Source organism: Tachysurus fulvidraco, chromosome 7 (assembly GCF_022655615.1).
Source record: "Tachysurus fulvidraco isolate hzauxx_2018 chromosome 7, HZAU_PFXX_2.0, whole genome shotgun sequence".
Classification (NCBI taxonomy): Eukaryota; Metazoa; Chordata; class Actinopteri; order Siluriformes; family Bagridae; genus Tachysurus; species Tachysurus fulvidraco.
Window position 1 is genome coordinate 13780454 of NC_062524.1, and position 24942 is coordinate 13805395.

General features: G+C 36.4%; 1 protein-coding gene across 2 annotated transcripts in view; it reads left to right on the forward strand.

Annotated features, from left to right (window-relative positions):
• The window catches only part of col11a2 (collagen, type XI, alpha 2), a 55986-nt gene that overhangs the window by 22713 nt on the left and 8331 nt on the right, over window positions 1–24942 (forward strand). The window contains exons 7-51 of one of the 2 annotated variants that reach the window (XM_027163614.2): window positions 1507–1716; window positions 2736–2789; window positions 4069–4110; window positions 4249–4311; window positions 4521–4595; window positions 5066–5152; window positions 5793–5849; window positions 5959–6012; window positions 6101–6154; window positions 6268–6321; window positions 6431–6484; window positions 6900–6953; window positions 7185–7229; window positions 7307–7360; window positions 7624–7668; window positions 7753–7806; window positions 9306–9350; window positions 9436–9489; window positions 9655–9699; window positions 13689–13742; window positions 13828–13872; window positions 14065–14118; window positions 14242–14349; window positions 14426–14479; window positions 15448–15501; window positions 15620–15664; window positions 15931–15984; window positions 16067–16111; window positions 16272–16325; window positions 17069–17122; window positions 17246–17299; window positions 21074–21271; window positions 21430–21483; window positions 21570–21677; window positions 21770–21877; window positions 21974–22027; window positions 22717–22770; window positions 23201–23308; window positions 23391–23444; window positions 23800–23853; window positions 23943–23996; window positions 24203–24256; window positions 24391–24498; window positions 24581–24634; window positions 24762–24815. In XM_027163614.2, the coding sequence (XP_027019415.1) occupies window positions 1507–1716; window positions 2736–2789; window positions 4069–4110; window positions 4249–4311; window positions 4521–4595; window positions 5066–5152; window positions 5793–5849; window positions 5959–6012; window positions 6101–6154; window positions 6268–6321; window positions 6431–6484; window positions 6900–6953; window positions 7185–7229; window positions 7307–7360; window positions 7624–7668; window positions 7753–7806; window positions 9306–9350; window positions 9436–9489; window positions 9655–9699; window positions 13689–13742; window positions 13828–13872; window positions 14065–14118; window positions 14242–14349; window positions 14426–14479; window positions 15448–15501; window positions 15620–15664; window positions 15931–15984; window positions 16067–16111; window positions 16272–16325; window positions 17069–17122; window positions 17246–17299; window positions 21074–21271; window positions 21430–21483; window positions 21570–21677; window positions 21770–21877; window positions 21974–22027; window positions 22717–22770; window positions 23201–23308; window positions 23391–23444; window positions 23800–23853; window positions 23943–23996; window positions 24203–24256; window positions 24391–24498; window positions 24581–24634; window positions 24762–24815 (2991 nt within the window). The remainder of the gene's footprint in view (window positions 1–1506; window positions 1717–2735; window positions 2790–4068; window positions 4111–4248; window positions 4312–4520; window positions 4596–5065; window positions 5153–5792; window positions 5850–5958; window positions 6013–6100; window positions 6155–6267; window positions 6322–6430; window positions 6485–6899; window positions 6954–7184; window positions 7230–7306; window positions 7361–7623; window positions 7669–7752; window positions 7807–9305; window positions 9351–9435; window positions 9490–9654; window positions 9700–13688; window positions 13743–13827; window positions 13873–14064; window positions 14119–14241; window positions 14350–14425; window positions 14480–15447; window positions 15502–15619; window positions 15665–15930; window positions 15985–16066; window positions 16112–16271; window positions 16326–17068; window positions 17123–17245; window positions 17300–21073; window positions 21272–21429; window positions 21484–21569; window positions 21678–21769; window positions 21878–21973; window positions 22028–22716; window positions 22771–23200; window positions 23309–23390; window positions 23445–23799; window positions 23854–23942; window positions 23997–24202; window positions 24257–24390; window positions 24499–24580; window positions 24635–24761; window positions 24816–24942) is intronic. The other variant, XM_027163615.2, reaches the window with a different exon arrangement.

A 24942-nucleotide genomic window follows, 5' to 3' on the forward strand; every position in this document is an offset into this window, starting at 1 on the left:
AAGCTACTTTATCTTGCTACATCACGGCTGTGACACTTTTCATAGATGCAATAATGACATTGTTATGGTTCGGTTCCCTCAGTTTTTGTGCAGTTTTGCGTACTAGTTTACTAGCTTGTGATGAGTTACTGTATGGGTCTGTTATACTCCTTGTGTTGTCTCATGCTCAGAAAAACAGCACAAGACAAGGCTTTGTTCAAGGGCCTACCTGTGGCAGTTTGGCCATGTTGAGGCTTAAACCCTGACCTCCTTATCAGAGCCTTAAGCATTGAGACAACACATGCTTGAGCAAGGAGAAGTATTAAGTCCAGGGCCACATAAATATGACAATTAAGTAATTGTATTTAAGTTTAGAAGTATCTTAATTTTTGAATTATTTTTTTGTGTTTAACCCATCTCTGAGCAATATGTGTAATATTCCTTGCATAAATATTCACTTTTAGACTCTACAGGTAGTTATAACACTAGATGTTACCATGGTGATGTGGCCATTATATGTACAAATATGACATAATATCTAACAGTCTTCAATAATGGCATTTCTTAGTAACAGACCTCTGTAGTGCCCTGTGTGGTCCTGGACAATCTCCAAGAATAATGCATAGCGGTCATGTTTATCTGCTCAAGGGACAATTGAATGATGTACAAAAATTCCTTTTGTTACGGTTCTGATGGTTAGAGATTACAATCACCAGCCTGACGTGAAAGAAATCTTGTAAAATAGGAGTCACCCAAGAAATATCTGACACAAATGACACTGACTTCAGGGTAGATTCCACAGCATGCAGTATTTCTGAAGCAGATGATCTCTTGAGATGAATATGATTAAAGCATTCAGCTTTTACACATAGAAAGCAAAACAAAAGGGTCCGGATGTCAAAGCCACACGCTGAAAAAGGTTTGTGTTTACTTATGGTATGAAGTGGGATGTGGAAATGCACAGGAAATGGTAAGTAGATGGTAAGGAACATGATGCATATGATGTAAATCTAGCTGTCAGAAGCTTTGTAGATTAGCTATATAGTGCTTCATCATATACTTGTGTACTTCCCCTTGTTTAAGACAAATAAAGTACAAATAAAGGTAACACTTCACTTGTTTATGTATAATGTAAGATAATGTAGTAAGCTAATAAAAAAAGCTAATACATTGGCTGCTGTACATTATGTAATAATACACAAGAATATGGTTAAGCATTTTCAGACCTAACCAATGCTTATGGCACCTGATATGCACAAGTGTGTGTGTGTGTGTATGTGTGTGTGTGTGTGTGTGTGTGTGTGTGTGTGTGTGTGTGTGTGTGTGTGTGTGTGTGTGTGTGTGTAACAGCAGGTAAGGCTGGTCATTCTGATTCTCTGCTTTCTTTCTTTGAGTCTTTCCTTTTTGTCTATCATTTTTTCTGACACTGCTTCATTTTATCCTCCACTCCATTGTTATGTTTTGCTCTACCACATGCTATTCTGCTATTATCTGCTGTCTACATTCATTCTCAATGGCATGGCCCAGGTGCATGAGACGGTGATGGGTGAGGAGGTAGAAGAGGCCAAAGACGGTGGTGAGATGGGGTCTCAGACAAAAGCTGAGGAGTCTGAGCCCAGAGACTTTGGAATGGAGGAATATGATTATTCCTACAAGGACTACAATGAACCTGCTCCTGAGGGAGAGACTGGTGGTGACATAGGCCAAACCTTGGGTGCTGTCACGGATGAGGGAGGTGTAAGTCATGTTGTGCTTTCTGGCAAGTTCTCTTGAACGTTGAGAGATGATGCTGTTTGTCTTGTAGAGGCATCTTACAGAAATGGAAAGAGACTGGGCATAGAGGCGAACCAAGTTTACCTAATGATATAATTGAACTCAAATGACCATCTACATGATTCTTTTATCAACAACCAGTCTCTGAACACAGTCTGAAAGATTCCACTGCAGTCATATATTGTGCTTTTTAGTTTGTGTTGTTTAAAATATTTCATATCACAGAATATTCCTTTACACACTTCCTGAGAATAGTCCATGAAAATGAAAAGGCGAAACTTGATTTGTAAATAAAAATCCCCTCTAGTATTATAACATTGGTTAGTTTTTTGTATGCATGTAGACTGACAGTCTATAGTTTGGTGCAATACTGTACTCTACTTTTTAGTTGGTATACCACCAGAGTTCAGCCGACTTCAGAAAACAAGGTGACAGGATGTGTAACTGCTGCCAAAGATCTCCTTTACCTATTAACATCCTTTATTATGTTCAGTTCACTGTGAATCATTTTGAATTATTTTCAATTCATCTTTCAAGACAAGTTCACAGCACCTTCAGTAAAATTGGGAGCTATTCTCCTGGGGAAAAAGCAGTCACTGAGGTTTGAAGAAGCGAGCATTTACTTCTGTACACATTGTGAGCTCACAAAAAGCAATGTGAAGTACAGTAAATGACTCTGGAAAGTGAATGTTCCACTGAATGATCTGTATGACACATGCAGTGTACGTGAGCTCTAAAGCACGTTGAGGAACATACTGATCACTGAAATATCTTTGCGGTTCGAATCTTCAGCATATGTGAAGAAGATTCTATGACAGATAGAGCTTGTATCGGTAAAATCAAGTGTCAGTCAAGTGCTCACAGTTTGATGGACTTCAGTTTTTTTTACTGTTTAAAATATATATTTTTTGTTTTGTTCTAATTGGACTAGACATTGTGTATATTGATTGTATGTGTTGCTGCTTCGTGTCTATGTTTCTCAGGCTACTGCGATGGGCCAAAAGGGACAGAAGGGAGAGCCTGCTGTCCTAGAATCTGTAAGTACTATCTTTATATGTATCAGTTGCCTATATATAGAGGCACAAATACAATGAGTTGCCAGTTTGGTAGATACTTTACATTTACAGCATTTGGCAAACTTTCACACATTTTTGCCTTCCAGTTATTAATATATACATGTTTATGTCTTATTTTTCACTCCAATGGATGAGCTAGCAGCTTGCAGCACAACAGAAGAATCGCCTATAATGTAAACTTATGGAAATAGATTTACATAAGCAAATGTTAGCTCAGTGTATTAATAGTCAAAATGCTAACTGATTTTTTGATAAATACAAGATCGGCATAGTGAGAAACAGGGTTGGTACTATTTCACACCTTTAGGCACAAAGAATGATGAATTTCACCTGGATAGCTTCTGATGTGTGTCCCAATACATGCCCATGCATGACTTCCATCAAAGTTGACCACAGTGACCATATGATATAAATCTTGTTAAGAGTGACAAAAGTTATCATACATGCAAAGTCTGGCCTATATATAAGGATTGGTCTTGGGTTAGCTTATCCAACAAGCATGGCCAACTGGACAAGCCACATAGAACCCTTATCTCACTGCATTATTCAGTACACACTGGCTTTATTTAGGACCTGCAACTATTCCTTTGTCCTCAATTGAGAAAAATGATAACTGGCTATAAATAACTAACCCTAACCCTAAACCTTGATTTATATCTAAAATCATCCCTCATCATAGCCTCAATGCCATCTTAACATCACCCCTCCCATGACATTATTGTGGTGGATATCTTGGAACCTTTCCAGCTTGTTTTTCATGATGCTGTGGTATATATTACTGTATATAAGATATTCATCTTCCATTACTTGACACATCAGTAAATTCAGTTGAATTCAAATGAGGCATTTGTCGCCTATAGCACACTAAAATATTTAAATTTACATTTCCCAGCTTTGTTAAGTAGCTGGGGTCAACACCCCTGAGGCCATTAAGGGCCTTGTTTGGGGGCCAAACAGTGGTTTAGCAGTTTAGGGGCTTGAACCCTACCCTTCTGATCAGTAACGGGGTAGAATTGTGCATGTCCCAGGTATTTATAGCAAATCAAGAAAAAGGCGACTTGCATTCTGTTGCCTCATTGGTTAATGCCTTGGTCAAGTTGCACACTGTTTACACATTGTGCATAATTGTCCCTAACTTTAAGAATCTGTGAGGATTTTCATGATATCCTGCAATGGACTGGTAGAAGAAGTGTCCACCATGATCCTGACCATTACTCTTTTATTATTTTCATCGTCACAGGGCATGCTGATTGAGGGACCACCAGGACCTGAAGGACCAACAGTGAGTACATCTATATGAAAGTCATGTGGTAATATAAAGAAAAATTTTGAATCTGGTACATAACATATTTTTCTCTTGAAAATAATTGTTTCATAAAAAGTGTTTCTTCATGCAGTTCTCTTTATTATTTTACCGCAGGGTCTCCCTGGCCCTTCAGGTCCTTCAGGACTGCCAGGCTCCGTGGGTGATCCAGGTGAAAGGGTAAATTTTTATTGAAAACTTTGTTGGACGAGTCTGTTTATAGTGTATTTGTGTGTGTATTGTTTAGCATATTGTTTATAAGCATTGTTTTGGTCAAGGTTTTAAAATAGTCAGCTATTCAGTTTTGTAACAAATAATCACAAATATTAATGTTTGATAAAAGTCAAATTTGTGACAATCTTTTTTCTTCTAACTAATCCCATCTTTAGGGTCCATCCGGGAGACCAGGTCTGCCTGGAGCTGATGGGGTCCCTGGACCTCCTGGGTCATCTATCATGCTTCCAGTATGACAATTGTTTTTTTTTCTTTTATCCCTCATAATATATTCTAATAAATTTAAGTTCAGTGTAAGATTTTGCCAAACAAATGCCAAAGATTCAAACATGGATATTTTTGTTTGAATTATAATCAATTATATAATAATAATAATAATAATAATAATAATAATAATAATAATAATAATAATAATAATAATAATAAAATGTTAAGTGTTGGGGACATTGTTTTATAAACTAAATATAATGTAGAATTAATGTGCTAGATATGGTTAGCTTGATGAAAACATAGACACCATTACTCTTGCTATTGCTGATATAGTACTGATGTAGGTATTTATTTTGGAATGACTGAATAAAACCATAATGCTCTTTTAAAATGTGCAGTATTTAGCTTCTCCTAGTTTACAGTCAATTGTTATTGATTTTCTAGCTGTTAATACATGTTTTTGTCCTCTAATGGCCATTTAATCCAATAGTTCAGACTTGGACAAAGTGGTGGGGACAAAGGTCCCATTGTCTCAGTACAGGAGTCCCAGGCTCAGGCCATTCTGTCTCATGCTCGGGTACGTATTTATATTTACATTTAAGGCATTTGATCCTAGACCCAAATGTGACTTTTTATCTGATATTTTATCTGATTTTTACAACTGAGCAATTGAGGGTTAAGGGCCTTGCTCAAGAGCCCGGCAGTGGCAGCTTGGTGTCCAACACCTTAACCACCAAGTTACCTCATTCCTGGATGTGCCTCAGACAATCGCTAACAGCTATAGCATTAACTTTGTGGAGCATAAGAAGGTCATGAGGCTTAATAGAATTTTTACATTTTCATTGGATACTTAACTGAATTGATTGTGTAATATATTTATATTATATTTTATATTTTCTTTCGGTTTGGATTTGTCTGATATTTTCCTTTCATATCAGTCATAAAAACATAAAGACCAATGTTTTGTTGATGCCCAGCTCTCTCAGATCTTCAGATATCTACAAATACGCCATCTGTACAACCGGGACTATATTTCCTGACAGTTTATTATGTGCTGTATAAACATACATAATACATGCATTATACATACATACATGCACTTACCTTGATTTTCTAACAATTCTATAGAAATAATCCTCTCAGATTGGTGCATTGTTATAGTAATTGTTATTATATAAAGCATTTCCTTGACTAAATTGTGGATTTTTTTTCTGTAGTCAGCTTTGACGGGTCCACCTGGACCAATGGGTTTTACAGGTCGATCCGGACCCCTGGTATGAAAGCCCAGTTATATGAATTATTTTTTTTATTACTTTTATCTGTCTTTCATGAAACGTTACATGTCTATAAGCAATATTCTTCTTTTCTCTGTGTTTTTTTTAGGGCTCGCCTGGCAGCCAAGGTATAAAGGGAGAGAGTGGAGACCCTGGTCCACAGGTTTATTGTTATTTTTTGTTACTTTTTTGGATTTGTATGTTTTTGTGTTTATATTTTGTCCCTTAACACTTGCTTACATATTTTGCAGGGTCTCAGAGGTCCTTATGGAATAGCTGGACCTCCTGGTAAACCTGGTAGAAGAGTAAGTAACTGTCACTGAGCTGACCTCTAGCAGCTATCAGCATCAGATAATATGCAGTACATTTCATTTTAGTGTATTGTGTATGTTTGATGTTAATGCTCCTTTTGTTTTAGGGCCGACCTGGTGCTGATGGAGCTCGTGGAATGCCAGGAGAGACGGGATCTAAGGTCAGATATTTGGTTTTATCCATTAGTTTTTGTACAGTGCTACACTGTATCATCTTATTGAGGTATCATATAAGTAATATTAAAAGTCTTTTCTGTGTGTCCGTTTTAGGGAGATCGTGGTTTTGATGGGTTGCCTGGTCTGCCAGGAGACAAAGGTCTTCGGGTGAGTGCTGCAATCTGATGATCTTGTAGATTGTTTGATTATCACTGCATCTGCATTGTGTATGACCCTTTAGTTTTAATTCAACCAACACCAACCCTACGATCAGATGCTACAACAGCTTCCTCCAAGTGAACTGTAGACTAATCAAACCAACCCTTTGTCCAGTTGAGAATTCATACTTTGGCGACTTCATTTGTTGATGGAATGAACTAAAAATTTGGCTATAATGTGTCTGAAATGCCAGTCACTCAATAAGAACTGCATAAAAACAAGATCCCACCTGCAACTGTGTTGTTGTATTGACTACGAGTGCCGCTTACATGTGTGATATCGTTTAATTATGTGTTGATCCAGGACTTTATCTTATACCACTTTACTTATTCCTTTAAACATTTTCTATTTTTGTTCTGTTCAGGGAAATCCTGGAGCAATGGGACCACCAGGATCCCAAGGAGAGGATGGAGAGAGAGTAAGTCAACGTATTAACAGCCTCTACATTAAGACTACATGTTAATAGCCGTTGATTAGTGTATTGTTAGTGTATTGTCTATATTCTCTATAGCCATGGCTCTCAATGTGAGTCATACCTCTTCTTCTGTGATGCAATTGTTTAAGAATGTCCTGTTCTATTGCATATTTACTCCAAATAATCCTTGACTGAATGCTGAAGCCTGTTTTTTCTCTTACTGTATTTTCCAAGGGAGATGATGGAGATGTTGGGCCCAGAGGACTCCCAGGTGAAACAGTGAGTGCTTCTGTCTATCACACATCTTCTAACCAAAATCAAATTGTCCATCATTCCTCACTATTATTTTTTCTTAGGGGCCTCGTGGGTTGCTGGGACCTAAGGGACCCTCAGGAGTTTCTGGACCTCCAGTAAGAATTAATTCTACACAAAACTTTATGACAAAACAAAAACAAACAAAAAAACATTTTGTACCGTCACAATATGAAACTATTCTGATATGTACAATTCAAATTCACACCTTTTACTTTTCATCCAGAGTTTGTTCTTGTCCAGCTGGACACTAAAACACTCCAAACTGCACATCTAGGTTCAGTGTATACCAGTGTACATGTCAGTGTATATATTCCTTCTGTCTTAGACCATTAACTTCACTATTATTGTCCTCTTTAAGGGTGTGCGTGGAAATGATGGACCTCATGGGCCAAAAGGAAGCTTGGTTAGTAAAATTGTTTGATTTGATTCTTTCTACTTTTGAATTATTTGCTCCAGCACAAACTTATTGTTCAACATGTTTCAATAGGGACCTCAAGGAGAGCCAGGTCCTCCAGGCCAGCAGGGAACTCCAGGAACACAGGTTAATAACACACAATAAACTCATTAACATCAAACTTTTAATCAAACACAATTCACACTATACACAGAATGTAGTATAGCATGTACACCAAGCCATTACACAGTTCCTCAAAGAAATTGTGGATTTTTTTTTGTGATTGTTGTGGCCTTGTTGCTCCTTTGATGAGTTTTACCGTATGTGGAGGTTTTTTTGTGGAAATCTAGTTGAATTGGCAAAATTGCAAACACAGGATTCTTCTATTAAACTGCTACCTGTGAAGCCACATACTGTATTTAATGACTTTCTGTGATACTGTACCATGAGTATGTGGGCAATCACTGAGGGCAATTTCTCGTGGGAACATGTTTTTGCTCACAATTAACTTTCTGTGTGTGATATACTAACAAATATTTTTTTTAATAAGTACTCAATGGTGATATGATCTGTATTTTTTACGTAAAAAAACATCTCTTTTTGCATTTGTATTATAATGAGAAGAGGGTGTGATCAGACCTAGACATGCTAACTGAATAATCTAGAATAAAATTTCATTGTAATGAATGCTTGTATTTTTTTCATCTAAAAATCATGGAGTGTGATCATGTAATGAAGTTTCACAAAATTTGTAACTTTAATTAAATAATAATTTTTGTGAAGACCCAGAAAGATATGTAGCTTTATACACATTGTGGACTGTGCCAGTGATTTGGAGCAGATGGCTTAATAAATTAAAAAGGTTTGGTTACTAATTGTACTGAAATATGATAGAGATATCTGTTTACATCAGGATAAAGCTGCAGTGCATCTCCAGCTCATGGCATGTTAATGAACCTGGGATTTATTCTGCGAACTGACCAGTAATTTAAAACAGAAAAATGTAAAATATCTAATATAGATTTATTTTATTTTGTTTATTAAAGTTTGATTTGCACTTATTTTTTGCGGTTATACTAAATGACAGCCATATACTGTATAACCAAGCATATAACCAAGTGTAAAAATATTATAACCTTGCAAAAACTTCTAGATGTTTTCCAGAATCCTTGCCATGTAGCTGTATGTTGAAACTTTTTGTCACTAAATTTTTATAATAATCTCAAAAATGGTCTTTTTTAATGGCTTAAAATGAATCTTAAGTGAATTTTGAAATTATTTATAAAAACTGCAGATTCATCCAGTAATTTATTTATTTACAATAATTAATTTATTTACTGATTTATTTTGTGAAATTAAGGCAAATTGGACCAGTTTTAAAAAAGTTTTCAGACTCGTGCACTTTTCAGTCTAATTTCAGCACTAATGGTCAGACAGTTGCACCACATGATATTTTTTAATTTCTAATTTCATTATATATTTGATACAGTAGATATGTATTATGTCTTATTATACATTATAATTCTTTTTTTTAGTTTGCACCACATTATTAACTATATATATATATATATATATATATATATATATATATATATATATATATATATATATATATATATATATATATATAAATAATTGATTTACAGGGAATGCCTGGTCCTCAAGGTGCTCATGGTCCCCCAGGAGAGAAGGTAAAGCTCACAGTATGTATTATGTACATATTGTAATCAGCGTGCCTGATTTGGTGAAATATCACATTTGTTTGCCATTTCTCAGGGACCTACAGGAAAGCCAGGTCTGCCTGGCATGCCTGGAGCTGATGGCCCCCCTGTAAGTATCATCTTTTGAGAACATTTATTTTCTCATTCATCAGTATTAATATGCAGATTCATTGGCTTTAACAGTCACTAGAGATAAAGTCTGGTTTGACTGAAGCACTCTTCTGTTTGGGATTCTGTTACTTTAGGTATAGAGTAACATCCTCTTTCCATACAGGGTCACCCAGGAAAAGAAGGTCCATCTGGAACGAAAGGAAATCAGGTCAGTTTGTGTAACTCTCTGAGATTCGGCTTCAGAACTGTAAATCAGACAAACCGTTAAATTAGACCACAGTAATCCTGTTGAAAGAGTCAGCACTTTGTAACAGTCTGAACGACAGTCTGTTCAAACAGTAGCTGCTGTAACATAAGCAAGAACACAAGCTAACTGGTTTGTGGATATCCCATGACAGAGTTGCACAAAAAGTCACACAACACATAGAGGATATTTGATAGTGAAACAATATAATTTGGAATATGTGTAAGATATTTACTGATTTTTTTTGCTGATATTTGATCATTAAAAAATCAATACCCCACAGCCATTGATACCAGCTAATGGCTGCATTTTTTTACATTTATTATTGCACTGATTCTTGAGATAAGGGACAAAACATGTCCCCCATCAAAATGTTGCAATTTGCCTTAAAAAACAATAAATTGTTTCATTTAAAAAGGCTTTAAAAGTTGGATATGAAAGACTTGTGTATGTTTAGACATTTAGTTTTGTATGTATTTATGTTATTTCATAGTAATTTTATAAAACACCGGCACTGTATTATAAAAGCCCATGCAAATGAACACGTCCTCTGTAGAGGTCACAGTATCAAACTGCAAAAAAAAGTGTTTTAAAATGCCCAAAACGCACAAATATGAATATGAGGTTAATTGCATGGCTTAATTAAATATTACAAAATACTTAAAGTGAACATTACGTTATTTTATACATTAACAACAGCCTTTCAAAATCTGTCATCAATTCATGTCAACTCCGTCAGATATTTTTCAAATTCGAAATAAATCAGTCATATTTTGGTCAGCTTTAACCCTGAGGACCCCCTTTGAATTTTGTCTGTTGATGGATGTAGCATTCCAACACATGGAATCGTAAGTTTTACATTTTTTTTTAAAAATATTCAGCAAACAAGTTGAAATCTCTGTGGTCACATCTTTTATGTGTCAACACCGTCTTCAAAGTAGGGATGATTTTAATCAAGAATTTTTAAATAAAAGTTGGTATTTTGGTTTAGTTTAGTGGCAGCTGACTACTGAGGAAAATCAAAATGGTTACAATTTATTAGACATGATTAAGTTGAAAAAACATGTTGTTTGTCAACTCTGTCAGATATTTTGTCTGACAGTGTTGACATGTAATCTGACTGAGTGGAAAAGTGCTCCCAAATACTTATTAAGTAATGTACACTACCATTCAAAAGTTTAGGGTCACTTGAATAAAATGTTAACTATGATCTTAAAAATCATTTAATCTGAAGGTGTATGGTTAAATGCTTGAAATTACTTTTGTAGACAAAAATATACCTATGCCAAACAGATTAATTTCTGTTATTAGAAAACTAAAATTTTATTTTAAAATATTATTTTTGAAATAGATGACTTACACTGAATATTGAAAAAAAAAACAGCCAAAAAGAGCCCAGATTAAATATGAACTCCTTCTATACTCTTTAAAATTCATCCTAAATTGAAACTTTAAGAATCTTCGTGAAAAAATGACACGCGTACGGTTTTGCGATTTCTAGGCAAAGGGTGACTGCACTTCAGATGATAAAATATAAGCAAAATAAATATAAGGAGTTTTGACTTATTTTTAAGCTTTTAGTCACAAACATAATTCTCACAGTTACATTTGTGTTATGCCGTAGTTTGGACGAGAACTTACCTCAGTTAACTCTTCATACTGGAATGTATTACACCAAGGGTGAAAAGGGAGCATTTTGCTCAGTGTCAGAGTCTAAGAGACAAGATGCAGCAGCAATCTGGACTCACATGGATCCTGTCCTTGGAGATATATGAACTAAATATCCATCAGTTACTACTGTGCACTTCTGGTCAGATGGCCCTAGTAAGCAGTATAAGAATAAGAATAACTTCTACCTCATTTCTGAAGTACTGTACCACTCACTCTGGGCTTCAGCAGGACCACATGGAATTATTTCCCAACATCCCTTGGAAAAGGTGCCCCCGACGGCATTGGAGAAACAGTAAAAAGAACTGCAGACTCCTTGCTTCTGCAGGGAAATGATGTTGTGGATGGTAAAGATTTCTTTGAGAAGATCTCGAACAGTTTGAATGGTGTTCAACTGTATCATATTTTGGAAGAGAACTTTGAGACATATAACACACTTGTTACACAACACCTCAAACAGGTTCCATCAACAAGACAAATACACCAGGTAATCCCACATCAAAATTGCATCTGCTACAGACAGCTATCATGCTTTTGCATTGATGTAGATATAGAACACCAAGATGTGAAAATATATATATAGTTAATAATGTGGTGCAAACTAAAAAAAGAATTATAAGTTTATGCATCCTTGTGGCCCTACTGCCAATTTTCACCCAAAACATGGGAGGAGGGATGTCTGTTTCTGTCCATTTCAAAAGGACATCTTTCAATTGACAGGGACAGCTTGTCCCCTCCAAGCAAGCCGGACCAGGGAGCTCTATGCCATAGCCCCTGATGTTATGGACTTCATAGAGTGTAGACATGTTCAACACCTCTTGTCCAATGGCCAAGTCCCACAGGATAGACAAACTGTTATATAAATATCTAATGCTTGGCTCTACACCGAAGGCAGCAATAACAGGATAAAACTCTCTATATATTTACTTACTTGTTGAGAGAAATTGAAGTAAATCATATAACTTACCTGTCTGAATCCCTGTGTTAAAGTCAGAAACACTGACATTGAGTCTGATTGTTCACTTTTAATTTTTTCAGTGAGCCTTTGGAAGTAGTCAGGAAATGCATGGGGAAAATTCTGGATCCTGTGACACTTCAACATTTGTACACTATTAACACTATTACATACTTTTCTTAGTTATATCTCAGCTTATTGTGTCCTCTTTCATATCAGTCATTAGATTTACAGTTTATTTCAAATATAGATGAGCAATAGAGGAGCTCCAGATACATTTGCTTTTTTCTTTTGATACCAGGAACATTTTGACATTTTCATGTGTGCCTTAAAGCTCCTGTCACCAGGTACTCTTTGTTTGAAAGTTGATACCCTTTCCCTTGATACTCTCTCTCTTTTCCATGTTAAAACTAGGTAAATATCTTTAATCAGTTTAATTCTCGATTAGTTTGTCAACACCATCAATTGTGTGTCAACACTGTTAGTTGTGTGTCAACACCATTAGTTGTGTCAACACCGTAAGATGGAGATTTTTTATTTTTATAAAAAAAAATGTATGTTTCTTTTGTTCAGTTGAGTGTGTTCATACATAAAAACACCACCTTATCTACATGCATCAGTTTCTTGTGTGCACAAAACCATTGATTGTACAGTATAAATTAAAAATGAAAAAATTAGTAAACTAAATGAAGGTCATTTAAAATGGCTAATTCCAAAACCATGTAAAAATAATATTAAAAGTGTATACAATACAATTTATCACTTAACTGTGCTAAGCACACCATTTCTACACACAAAGACTTTACAGTGTTGTTCAATTGATCAAACACACAAAAAAACATATTTTCATGTGTTAGACGGAGTTGACAAATAACAAACTTACTATTTGAGTAAATGTACATTTTTATAAAAAGTGGTTGAAATAAAAAACCTGTTCCTTTTCATGGTATGATAGATGAGACCTGTGTTTATGAAGATATCCAGTTCAAATTAATGTAGGATAGATTTTTTTTGTTTGTCACTTTTCAAAAGTACTTTTGTCCCTTCTCTCAAGAATCAGTGATTGAATAAATAATCCATGTTTTTGTTCTCACTTATGTAAAAGCAGCTGTAGGCAGTTGTTTCATTTTCCAGCCTCTGTTTATTTCTTTTTTAATGTTAATGAGCAAAAATGATAATTTAGTATCCTTAGATTATGTCGAAATGAGGTTTATAATTTACACTGCTGTCAGAAAACTGTAGTGATGTAACAATTTGGGAAGTTGTAAAAATTTGCACTTTATCCTAGAATTGTTAAAGAAGACACACCATTTTGTCATTATTTCCTCAGGGTCCTAGTGGTCCTCAGGGTGCTATTGGCTATCCTGGACCTCGTGGAATCAAGGTGTGACTCATTTAATGTGTTTACTGTTGACTGATTAATGTTAGAGATGGAATATCTGAATAAACAGAAATGAACCTTTTCCCAGGGGATTCAAGGTATCCGTGGATTGAAGGGTCATAAAGGAGAGAAGGTAGGAATTGTGTGTGTATACTGTAGTCTGTTTAGTTAATGTATATCAAAGAGTGTTTCAAATGACGACCCATTACAATTACTCTGTATTAGAAGCTTCTTTGACAGAACTGAACCTCTGATGCTGTCACCTCCATCTGGATTAAATGCTTCAGATGTTCTTATAATCTTTTTTACTGTGTGAAATTGTTAGGGAGAAGATGGGTTTTCTGGAATCAAGGGTGATTTTGGCCCTAAAGGAGAAAGGGTAATCAAACCTATCAGGCAACTCACAAAGGAACATTACATGGTTCTTCTAGAACTTTTAGTCCAACTTAAAAATGAAGAATATTTCATTGATGTAGATATGGTTGTCTACCTTCATGAATAGGGAGAGTTAGGATTACCAGGTCTCAGAGGAGAGGACGGGCCTGAGGGTCCAAAAGGGCGTGTTGGTCCCCCTGGAGATATTGGACCACTTGGCCTTATTGGAGAGAAGGTGAGTTTATCAAAATACTCATTTGTTTTGTTGTGTTTTTAACTGCGATGTTTAAAACTAAACTGTGCCATTTTAGGGTAAACTCGGTGTGCCTGGTCTGCCTGGCTATCCTGGAAGACAAGGACCTAAGGTGAAATATTCTTCTGTCACCTGATCCATCTCACAGTATCATAACTATCTTCATTTCATATTTACATTTACAGCATCTAGCAGACACCCTTATCCAGTGACTTGCAACTGAGGGTTAAGGGCCTTGCACAGGGGGCCAGCAGTGGCAGCTTGGTGGACCTGGGTTTCGGACCTATGACCTTCCGTTCAGTAGCCCAACACCTTAATCACTGAGCTACCACATCCCTACAGTACATATCTATCTTTCAAGGGGGTCCATACTTCATTAAAGCTCAGCTGTTTAGGTAAAAGAGGGAAGGAGATAAAATTACTATTTTAATTTAGGCCTGCAGGGTTCTGCGGAGGCTCATCCATTGAGGCAGGTGAGACAAGTCCTCATTCACTGCTCCATACATTCTGCTGAAATACTAATTACCTTAAAAAAGATATAATCCATTGTTTAACCGATTTGCTCACCTTTTTAGTTTTTGCACAGTTGTAAGGTGGAGTACTGAGTTGACATGACAGTAATGTCAACTACAGGGTTGCTAAAGTTATAGATTTTACACCAGTTTGGGACTGAAGTCGGATAAGGCAGCCTAGTTTCAAGACAAATGTTTCTCAACATTCTAGATATTTATACTTAACACTCATACAAGTCCACTGTAGAGAACAATACCAGTCATTTGCTATACTCAGACAGATTTATTATGCCAGGCAGGTGAGGTGAGGAAACATTAGGTCTGACCTAGCCCTTGACTTCCTCTTATACCTGTTATACACACACACACACACACACACACACACACACACACACACACACACACACACACACACACACACACACACACACACACACACACACACACACACACACACACACACATGCATTCAGTCCCATTGTCTTTATGAACCCCTAGATTAACACAGTCGTAAAATAATAACCTGACTTTGATAAAATCTAATTTATTACAAACCTTTATGTTTCAGGGCTCACTTGGTTTCCCAGGATTCCCTGGTACAAATGGAGAGAAAGGCGCAAGGGTGAGTCTTACAATTCTAAATCATTTTCATTCTGGAGCTTGATTCAGTTCAGTTCCTTTTTTCTGCTTGATTTTAAGCACTAAAATTTCACTATTATACTTCATATCTTTTTCTTCAGGGTCTAACTGGAAAACCTGGACCAAGAGGACTGAGAGGACCAACAGTATGATCCTGTTCCTGTTCTCCTCTGTTCTATTTGTTCTTCTTCTTTGATTACCATTTTTGAAATATGTTAATAATTAAAGTCATATATTAAGAATTATTATTGTTACAAAGTTTAAATGTTAAAATGAGTAATCAGTGTTTCAGGAGAAACAGAAAATTTTTGGTTAAAAGTAACTTGTCTGAAATATCCTGTTTCAGGTAGACTTTAATAAACACAAAACCTTAAACATCTGGAATTAGATTAATATCTGTGTGTCAATTTAGGGGCCCAGAGGACAGAGAGGACTTCGAGGTTCGACTGGAAAATCGGGTGCTAAGGTACATTTCTATAAGACGATTCCCTCTATATCACATTGTTGCATCTTGCTGAGCTGAACGATTAAATAATAATCTATTTTAGGGTTCGTCTGGTGGTGACGGCCCTGCTGGCCCACAAGGCGAGAGGGTAGGTTGTATTTCTGTTTTTTAATGTATTGTGTTAACCTGACACTCATCAACTTGTGAGCTGCTTTGATAAGTGAATTTTCCCACTGTGGGATCAATAAAGTTTATCTCATCTTATCTCATCCCATCGTGTCTCACTTTCTGTTTATGTGCCATTTCAGGGATTACCTGGAGCTCAAGGAGTAAATGGATTTCCAGGACCAAAGGGACCTCCTGTATGAGAAATCATTCTTCTTTAACTGATTAGAAACTGTAACTGAGATCAGAGTGCCATGGGGACATTTTAATTGGAGTTGCTATATGTGAAATGAACTGTTGGCTAAAACTACAGAAAATGGTGCATTGAACTGTTGTTGAAGCAATTCAGCAGTTTAGCACTCAGGTCTGTGAGGGGATTCAGCACTTTTTAAACACTTCACCATGAAATAAACCTGAGTGGTGTAGCTAGAGGGTGGATTTTAGGTTTAAACACTAAATAATTTTCCATTCCAAATGTTTACTTGTGAATAAATAACACAGCATATGCAGAACATAACAATGATATTCAATAGGAAAGAATGCTTTGTGAAATTGAGCTATAATTCTGGCCATAATACAAAGACCAACAGAATGTTCGACTTCCCGAGCCTTAAACGTGCAGATCAACATTTTCTTAGCTGATAGATTTACCACAGGGTTAGTTATAGCAGAGGAAAAAGATCTGTAGGTGATGAAATATCGTTCCCTCTTTTACTAGTGCATCATTTTAATCAGTTTAATTAGATCTAACATTTGGGAAAAGTTATAAATGAATAAATAAAAGACTGGCTGATGATGCCTTACACAGAACAGAAATAGTTCTATTTTCTCATTAATTTCCACATTCATTTGAGATTAAAGGAGTTTTTAAGCATTTGTAGATATTGAGCACTTTGAATAACTTTTTAATATTTTAAAACCTGACCTATGCTCTATAAAGGGACCTCCAGGGAAAGATGGATTGCCTGGCCACCCTGGACAGAGGGGAGAAGTTGTAAGTATTTATTATTTTAGTCAGGATTTAGTCAAGCACATAACGTTTTTTTGCTAGTAGCTCCACAGGAATCAGTGTTTGAATATTAAATATTTGGTTAAAATTTTTTCTTTATTTTCATAGGGATTCTCAGGCAAGTCTGGGCCTCCTGGGCCACCTGGAGTTGTTGGACCTCAGGTAACATTTATTTAGCCATTATGTACAGTACTTCCTTTGTGTTTGTACAGTATGTACAGTATAAGAATATAAGATATGAATGGATATCTTAAATGACATTAACCACATGTACGTTAATTTAAATTGCACATTTACTCAGTGGCAAAATGTTCATTTAGAACAAATAATAATTTAAGGAAGAGCATGGCAGTGTATTGAGTAGTGGAGTTACCACAAGGGGCCATGAATTTTGAGAGAAGGACAGCTGCATTTCAGCCTGTTCAACAGTACATGCAAATACTGTTAATCCCTTTCTCCTCCATCAGCCTTAATAGAACTATGAATGGAATTATACTGAAACCCATACCAATACAAAATTATTGTGGTTAATCGGTGACACCAAGGGACCTTTTGCATTGATGCTTGTGGCCATTTCTGCAGGGAAGCAGGATATTTTAGTGTAAATCCTGGGAGGTGGTTAAGAATTGGCACTGGATCCCATAAATACTCAGCTCACTACGGAAATGGTTGATTCAGTGTTTTGCACTTGCTGTACCAGTCTGCTGTTTTGAATACCTGTGGTCTGAGGTGAAGAGGACCTTTACTTCCACACACTAAATATAATAGAGATTGAAATGTTGTGGATAGAGGAGTGACCTAACATCCTCAACATTCATTGCAGTTACTTTCCCCAGGAAAGGATGAACTAAATTACATTTTTGGTCACTCTGAAATCTCTTTTCCACATAATTTATAATAAGAAAATGTCAAAAGTGTACAGCATCCCCATACAGACATAATAAAAAAAACTAATTTCCACAGCTTAGGCATTTCCTTTAATTACATTTAATTACATTTAATTTAAAATGAATGTGTGAGAGTTGGCAGCCTTGTTTGTACTGTTTTTTTTTATGATGAAGTTATGTAAAATAACTGCTCATTGCTGCAAAACAAACAACTCTGCTAATGCTAACTTTATATAAACTATATAACAGCATAGGCCTATTAGTTACTATCCTAAACTGGACGGAGACACGGAGCGCCTGTGTTCACACTGACCTTCCTGCGTTCACAATTCACACGGTGCAGATGGGAGGGAGAACGGCTGACTACACAGTTTATGGGAATAAATTGTGTATTTCCCTCATAACTGTCACAAAAAACTCACTACACTGTCTGTCTGGTGTCTCTGCGTGTTGCTTTGGGAGATCATGTGGCACGATTTTTTCCCCCCTCACTAGTTCCCTCAAGCTAGTTCTTAGCTAGTTAAATGATGACTGGAAAAAAAAATGTCTATCCAACACTTAATTTGCATCGTTGGGAACCTTGACTATATTAGCTAATTCCTGGTACAGATATAGCATAGCTAATATTTATTTTATCTTTCCATTTTAGGTTCTGCTCAAGAACCTGTGTAATTACTTCCTTTTATGCTTTCAAAGTTGGATAGTGAGGATTAAGAAAGAGGGGATAGCCTTTGTGGTCTCCTTTGTATATGGGAAGTATTCCCATTAGCTTGATTACTTGCCAATTTAAGTACCAATAGCAAACTTATTCCCCACTACTTGTGAGACTATGACACCATGCTGATGTGCTGTGTACTGATACCTGTTGAGATATAATTCGCTAAGGTTTTGATACTCTTCTATATTGAGAATGAAAATATCTCAATGTTCCTGCACTCTTTCCAATGATAAAAATTTCTTTAAATACTGACACCATTCATACTGGGATAAGAATTGCCCAATGTGTTGAAAATGTTCTTTATCAAAGATAAGAGTTACTAAAAGTCTTGATGTTCTACTAAAGGAGTCTTAAAGATCACTTGATTATTCTCTGTTTTAAGGATATTAAATTCATTCAACTTAACACATGTGCTGTGATGAAGCAAGATTACATTTTTAAAAAAATTGCAATATACCTGTGTGGTTACTATCTGTAAAGGTTTCTACCCAATGGGCTTAAATTGTTTAAATATCACTTCTACATTTTGAAAGCTTCAGTGGAAACAGAACAGGTCCATTTTCTTCTGCAAGAACAGACCTATTATGTTTTAGCACCGGTTTCCAAAACAAAAGTTCATAAACAAAAGTTTATATGGTAAGCTTCACGAACTGCTTTATTTTTAATATTTTAAGTCAATTATAGTGTCAGTCTGTACCCAGTAGAGGGGATGGAATGCCCACATAACCAACAGGTAGTCCCATGGCCTGTTTTGGCAAGAATAGTGCTATTATCACTGTGATATAATCTTTTTGCTATGATACATTGTCATCTATAACACCTAGGTTTACAGCTGTAGATTTGGCCAGTTGTTTAGCAACATATCCTGCCCAAAGCATCTGTCTCTCCCTCTATTTGAGCCACTGTGGGCAATGAGTTGTCTGTCTGATTGCCAATAGGTGATCTACCTACCTTCATAGGTATTCCAAATGAAAAGAACCACCTCATTTGCCAGGTATATACTGTACTTGCTGCAGAACTGCACACATGCATCAGTTAAGCCTAGCTTTCAGACACGAGATACATTTGCAAAACTTCCAGAGTTTGTTCTCCCTCTTCACACAATTCTATGACCCTCTTATTTAATTTTTTTGGGTGCTAAAGCTTATAGTGGCACATCACTCTGCTTATGTTGCTGTTGTTCTTTTGGCTGCTCTCTATTCAGGGTTGTCACAGTGTATCATCTGGGCCACATATTTGATTTGGCACAGGTTTTACACCAGATGCCCTTCCTGGTGCAACCCTCCCATTTTACCTGGGCTTGGGACCACCACTGTCTTTGGTGGTTGGATTAGCTCCCTGCTCAGGAATTAAACACGGGCCATGGCAATGAGAACAAGAGATCCTTATGATGGACCACCGGAAGGCTTCGCACATCCCTCTGCTAATGAAGCAGCTAAATCAATTATTACAAATTTACATTCATGATTCTGTAATTCACTAATTCACCACTAATGAGGAGGCTGGTCTCTATAACAACAGATGTCATGCCTAAAACTCTGCCTCTGTCATTGCATCCAAGTATGGACATTCAGAATGCTCTTAAACATGCACAAGATCATTAATAAAATTGGTACATGTTGGGAATATCCTGGTTTACAGTTTAACAGAAAGCCATGGACATGTTTCATTTTATGAGGTCAGGCCACCAGTTTCCCACTGATGCCTGGTAGATTATCTGCAGATACACACAGCTAGGCTATAGCATTAACTACACTGTGTAGCATAAGAAAGTCAGATGAGGAATTTTCACAATTGTGAATTGATAAATTTGATTAGATATTAAATTAAAATGCAAATCAAATGTGTAGAATTTTTAGACAAATAAAACTGACATTCAGTAGGGGATTACAATGACATTTTCAAGGTATAGTAGGTATATGGAGCACTTAGAGTGAACATACTTTATTATGCAGTCAATAAGTTGCAATTTATGCAATTTATGCAATTTATACCAATAGTAGGTATATGATAATTAGATAAGTATCATTACAATACATGGATGACTTTTTACACGAATTAAGATGATTTTAATATTACTTTGGCCTTGTACATGGATAACACAGAAATAATTACAGTAACCTTGTTATTATTTATTGTCATTATGATATACCTGTTATCCTACTGTTTACTCAAAGCTACCCTGAAATAAAAAAGCTTGTTTATGCATTTACACAATTGAGAAAGCACACATAGATATACACTTATATGTAAATATACAGCTTGTTGTTCTTTTTGTAAGTTTTTGTTTCCTATAAATATCATATTTAGCTATCATTTGTTTTTATCTAGGGTCCTTCTGGAGAGACAGGCCCATTGGGAGAACGGGGCCACTCTGGACCACCTGGACCACCAGGTGAGCAAGGCCTACCTGGCCCATCAGGCAAGGAAGGAACCAAAGGTGATCCTGGTCCCACTGGGGGTCCAGGAAAAGATGGACCACCTGGATTGAGAGGCTTCCCTGGAGAGAGAGGACTTCCTGGAATTCCTGTAAGGAAATCAATTATTTAAAAGAGAGGTTTGAAAAATTTCAAGAAAAATCAGTGTTTTTAGAATCTAATTGCATGTTTAGTACACATCCTGACCGCATGGCAACTGAATCACCAATACTGTGTGATGTTTTCCTAAGCTATTTATTCTCTTAATAGGGTAGTGGTGGACTGAAAGGAAATGAAGGCCCAGCAGGACCACCTGGACCAGCTGTTAGTATTTAAAATTAGACCTTCAAAAAAGGACATTGATTACATTTATTTACATTCCACAGAAACTTAACTGAATTTCTGTGTAGGGATCTCCAGGTGAGAGAGGCTCTGCAGGTACAGCTGGCCCCATTGGCCCCCCTGGAAGACCTGGACCTCAGGGACCCCCTGGAGCCGCAGGAGAGAAAGGAGTGCCTGTAAGTATATAGCTCAGATGTAATGAAATGTAAACATTTCTCTGAACTTAATAAACTAAACATATTTGTGATCTGATTTTATTATTTTCTAGGGAGAGAAGGGTCCAGTTGGTCCAGCTGGTCGTGATGGCATTCAAGGTCCAGTTGGGCTTCCAGGCCCTGCTGGACCTGCCGGTGTTCCAGGAGAGGATGGTGACAAAGTCAGGAACCTATACACCTTCACTCATAATCAACATATTAACCTCTGGCTTCAGGTACTGTTTATGCTTAAAATGATGTGATTTAATTTCTGTCAGGGTGAGGTTGGAGAGCATGGGCATAAGGGTGCAAAGGGAACCAAGGGAGAACATGTAAGTACATATACCTGTAATCATAATAGTGTGTTTAGTCAACATGTTGGAATTATGTTTCTTTTTCCTATAATTAATATTATACTTTCAAAGTGGATTTCATAATATGCTTCATATACCTTTTAGTATTTTAATGGTAGAGGGCTATCTTAGTGACTTTTGTTATATACCACTCAAGTGCTTTAGTTCTGTCTTAGTAGAGCAAATTTGGAAATACATTTTTAATAATAATTCTTCAACATGGGGTCATGGAAATGTGATTTTAAATTCCACTCATTCTTTCAGTCATATCAAGTTCATTTTCACCAAATTCGATTTTACATTTACATTTTACAATTTACTTCATTTGGAAGATAGTATAAAGAGACCAAACAATCAAAACAAAACTTGTTTCTCACATTTTTATATGTTATGGGCCACTTGAAAGTTTTCAAATGGGAAGAAAGGGTGTCACAGCAACACTCATTTATTGACACCCACATGATCGCATACGTTGAGCAACAAAGTTAACAAAGAAACAAGTGTATTTGCAACTTAACGGGAAGTGAGGCAATCTTAGCAACAGCTTGCCATCAAATTTTAAATATCTCATTCAATTTCTGCTTTGTAGCTATATTTTTTACATAAAATTGTAAATAATTATGTAAAACAATGTAATGCAATGTAATTTGACAATTGTTTATTGACAGGGTCCTCCTGGTCCTCCTGGGACTGTTGGTCCTGTTGGACAGCCTGGTGCTCCTGTAAGCATTACTCTAATTTATGTCATTAAAAATGCAACACTTTATAGTATTGTCATGTTTGGTAGTTTTACAACTCAGACCTATGCATAGGAATCAAAGAAGGTCATTGTTTAGTAACAGAAATACATAAAACATGACAATAGAAACACTACATAGAATACTCAAAACATCATAATAAAAAAAGCACACACTCTGGCAGACCACGACTCGACAAAGACTGGCATGGAATAAATACAGACTGACAGACACATTAAAGGATAATTACAAACACAATCACATGACATTAAACAAGGACTAACAATCCCCTTCTAGCACCTCCTCTGGTGGACTGGCAGTGTATTTTCCCCTTAGTCCTTAGAAGTATTTTAATTAACCTATTTCAGTGTCCTTTTTGTGAGCTCATTCCTGATTTAATTTTTCTATTTATTAGGGTGCTGATGGTGAAACAGGTGCCAGAGGTCAGCAAGGTGCATTTGGTGCTAAAGGCGATGAAGGAACTAGAGGATTTCCTGGTCCTCCAGGCCCAATTGGGCTACAGGTATAAAACTAAATCTAAAACAAACAACACTCACAATTAGATTTTTTATACAGGAATGCAATGACACTTTTGTTTAATATAGGGACTGCCAGGCCCAGCAGGAGAGAAGGGTGAAACAGGAGATGTTGGAGCACTGGTGAGCATTGCTTGTTGAAAGTATTCATCTTCCTTGAACATTTCTACATGTAATGTTACAACCTGAAGTGAAGTTGGTTGAAATGGGAATCTACACACAATGCCCAGTTAACCTAAAATCAGCATTATTTGAAGAAAAGATTTCTGACTACATATATTCACCTCTTCTATGTGCAAAGTGTTACATAATCTCACCTGGTGACATGGCATCATGAAGAACATGAAGCAACCAAAATAAGTCCAGGACAAATTTGGAGATGTTCAAGGGTCACTGCTTTTCAGAAGGACCTTTTTCATACAAGTGAAGTAAAGTTATAATATTATGTTCATTTTTGGGTTTGCCATCTACTTTTTAGGGTCCTCCTGGACCTCCTGGACCCCGTGGCCCAGCAGGCCCAAGTGGTGCTGATGTGAGTAAATAAATATGAATTTACTACAGATGATAATTTGTCTAGCAGCAAAATAACATTATCATTAAAACATGTCCTCTGGTAACTAGGGTCCTCAAGGTCCCCCTGGAGGTTTAGGTAACCCAGGTCCACCTGGAGAGAAGGTAAACCCAGAAAGCCTAGTTTTGTTTGTTGAGACTAATATATATATACATACATACATACATACATGTATATATATATATATATATATATATATATATATATATATATATATATATATATATATATATATATATATATATATGTATGTATGTATGTATGTATGTATGTATGTATGTATGTATAATGTATAATGATTTGTCAACAGGGCGAACCTGGTGAAACTGGACCATCTGGAATTGGTGGAGAGCCAGGAAAGAAGGTGAAAAATGTTTAAGATGTTATAGAATACTTGGTTGCCATATTAACACATTGCTTAAAATATGCACTTGCTTGTAATATTCAGTGCTAGTACTTTTTTAAACTTTTTCTATGCAATTTCATTGGCTAATGCAGGGCCCAAGAGGAGAACATGGTGAGAAAGGTGAGGCTGGTCAGCCGGGTATCTCTGGTCCTCCAGGTGGAAAGGGACCAACTGGAGATGATGGACCAAAAGGAAACCCCGTAAGTCTCAAAATATGAATCAACCTGACAGAAAAGTGAAATCTATCATGATTTAGTAATGACATATTTGTTTCCATTTAAGGGTCCTGTCGGTTTCCCTGGTGATCCTGGTCCCCCTGGAGAAGTTGGGCCTAGAGTGAGTACACATCACATTTTTATCTGGCATGGTTATGTATTTGGTATGGCAACATTCAAGATTTGTTTTTACTTTGACATAGCTGTAATAATAAATCTGAACTTTTCTTACATTTGTCTTTTGCTAGGGCCAAGATGGAGCAAAGGGAGACAAAGGAGAAGATGGTGAACAAGGAGAGGCAGTAAGTGGCAAATTTCAATATGTCTGCATTGAATGTACCATTTAAATGCATGCATTTAGAGATTCTATAACAGAGACATTCAGGAATTCAGAAAGTAAGAGAGACAATAGACATGGCCTTGGAAAGG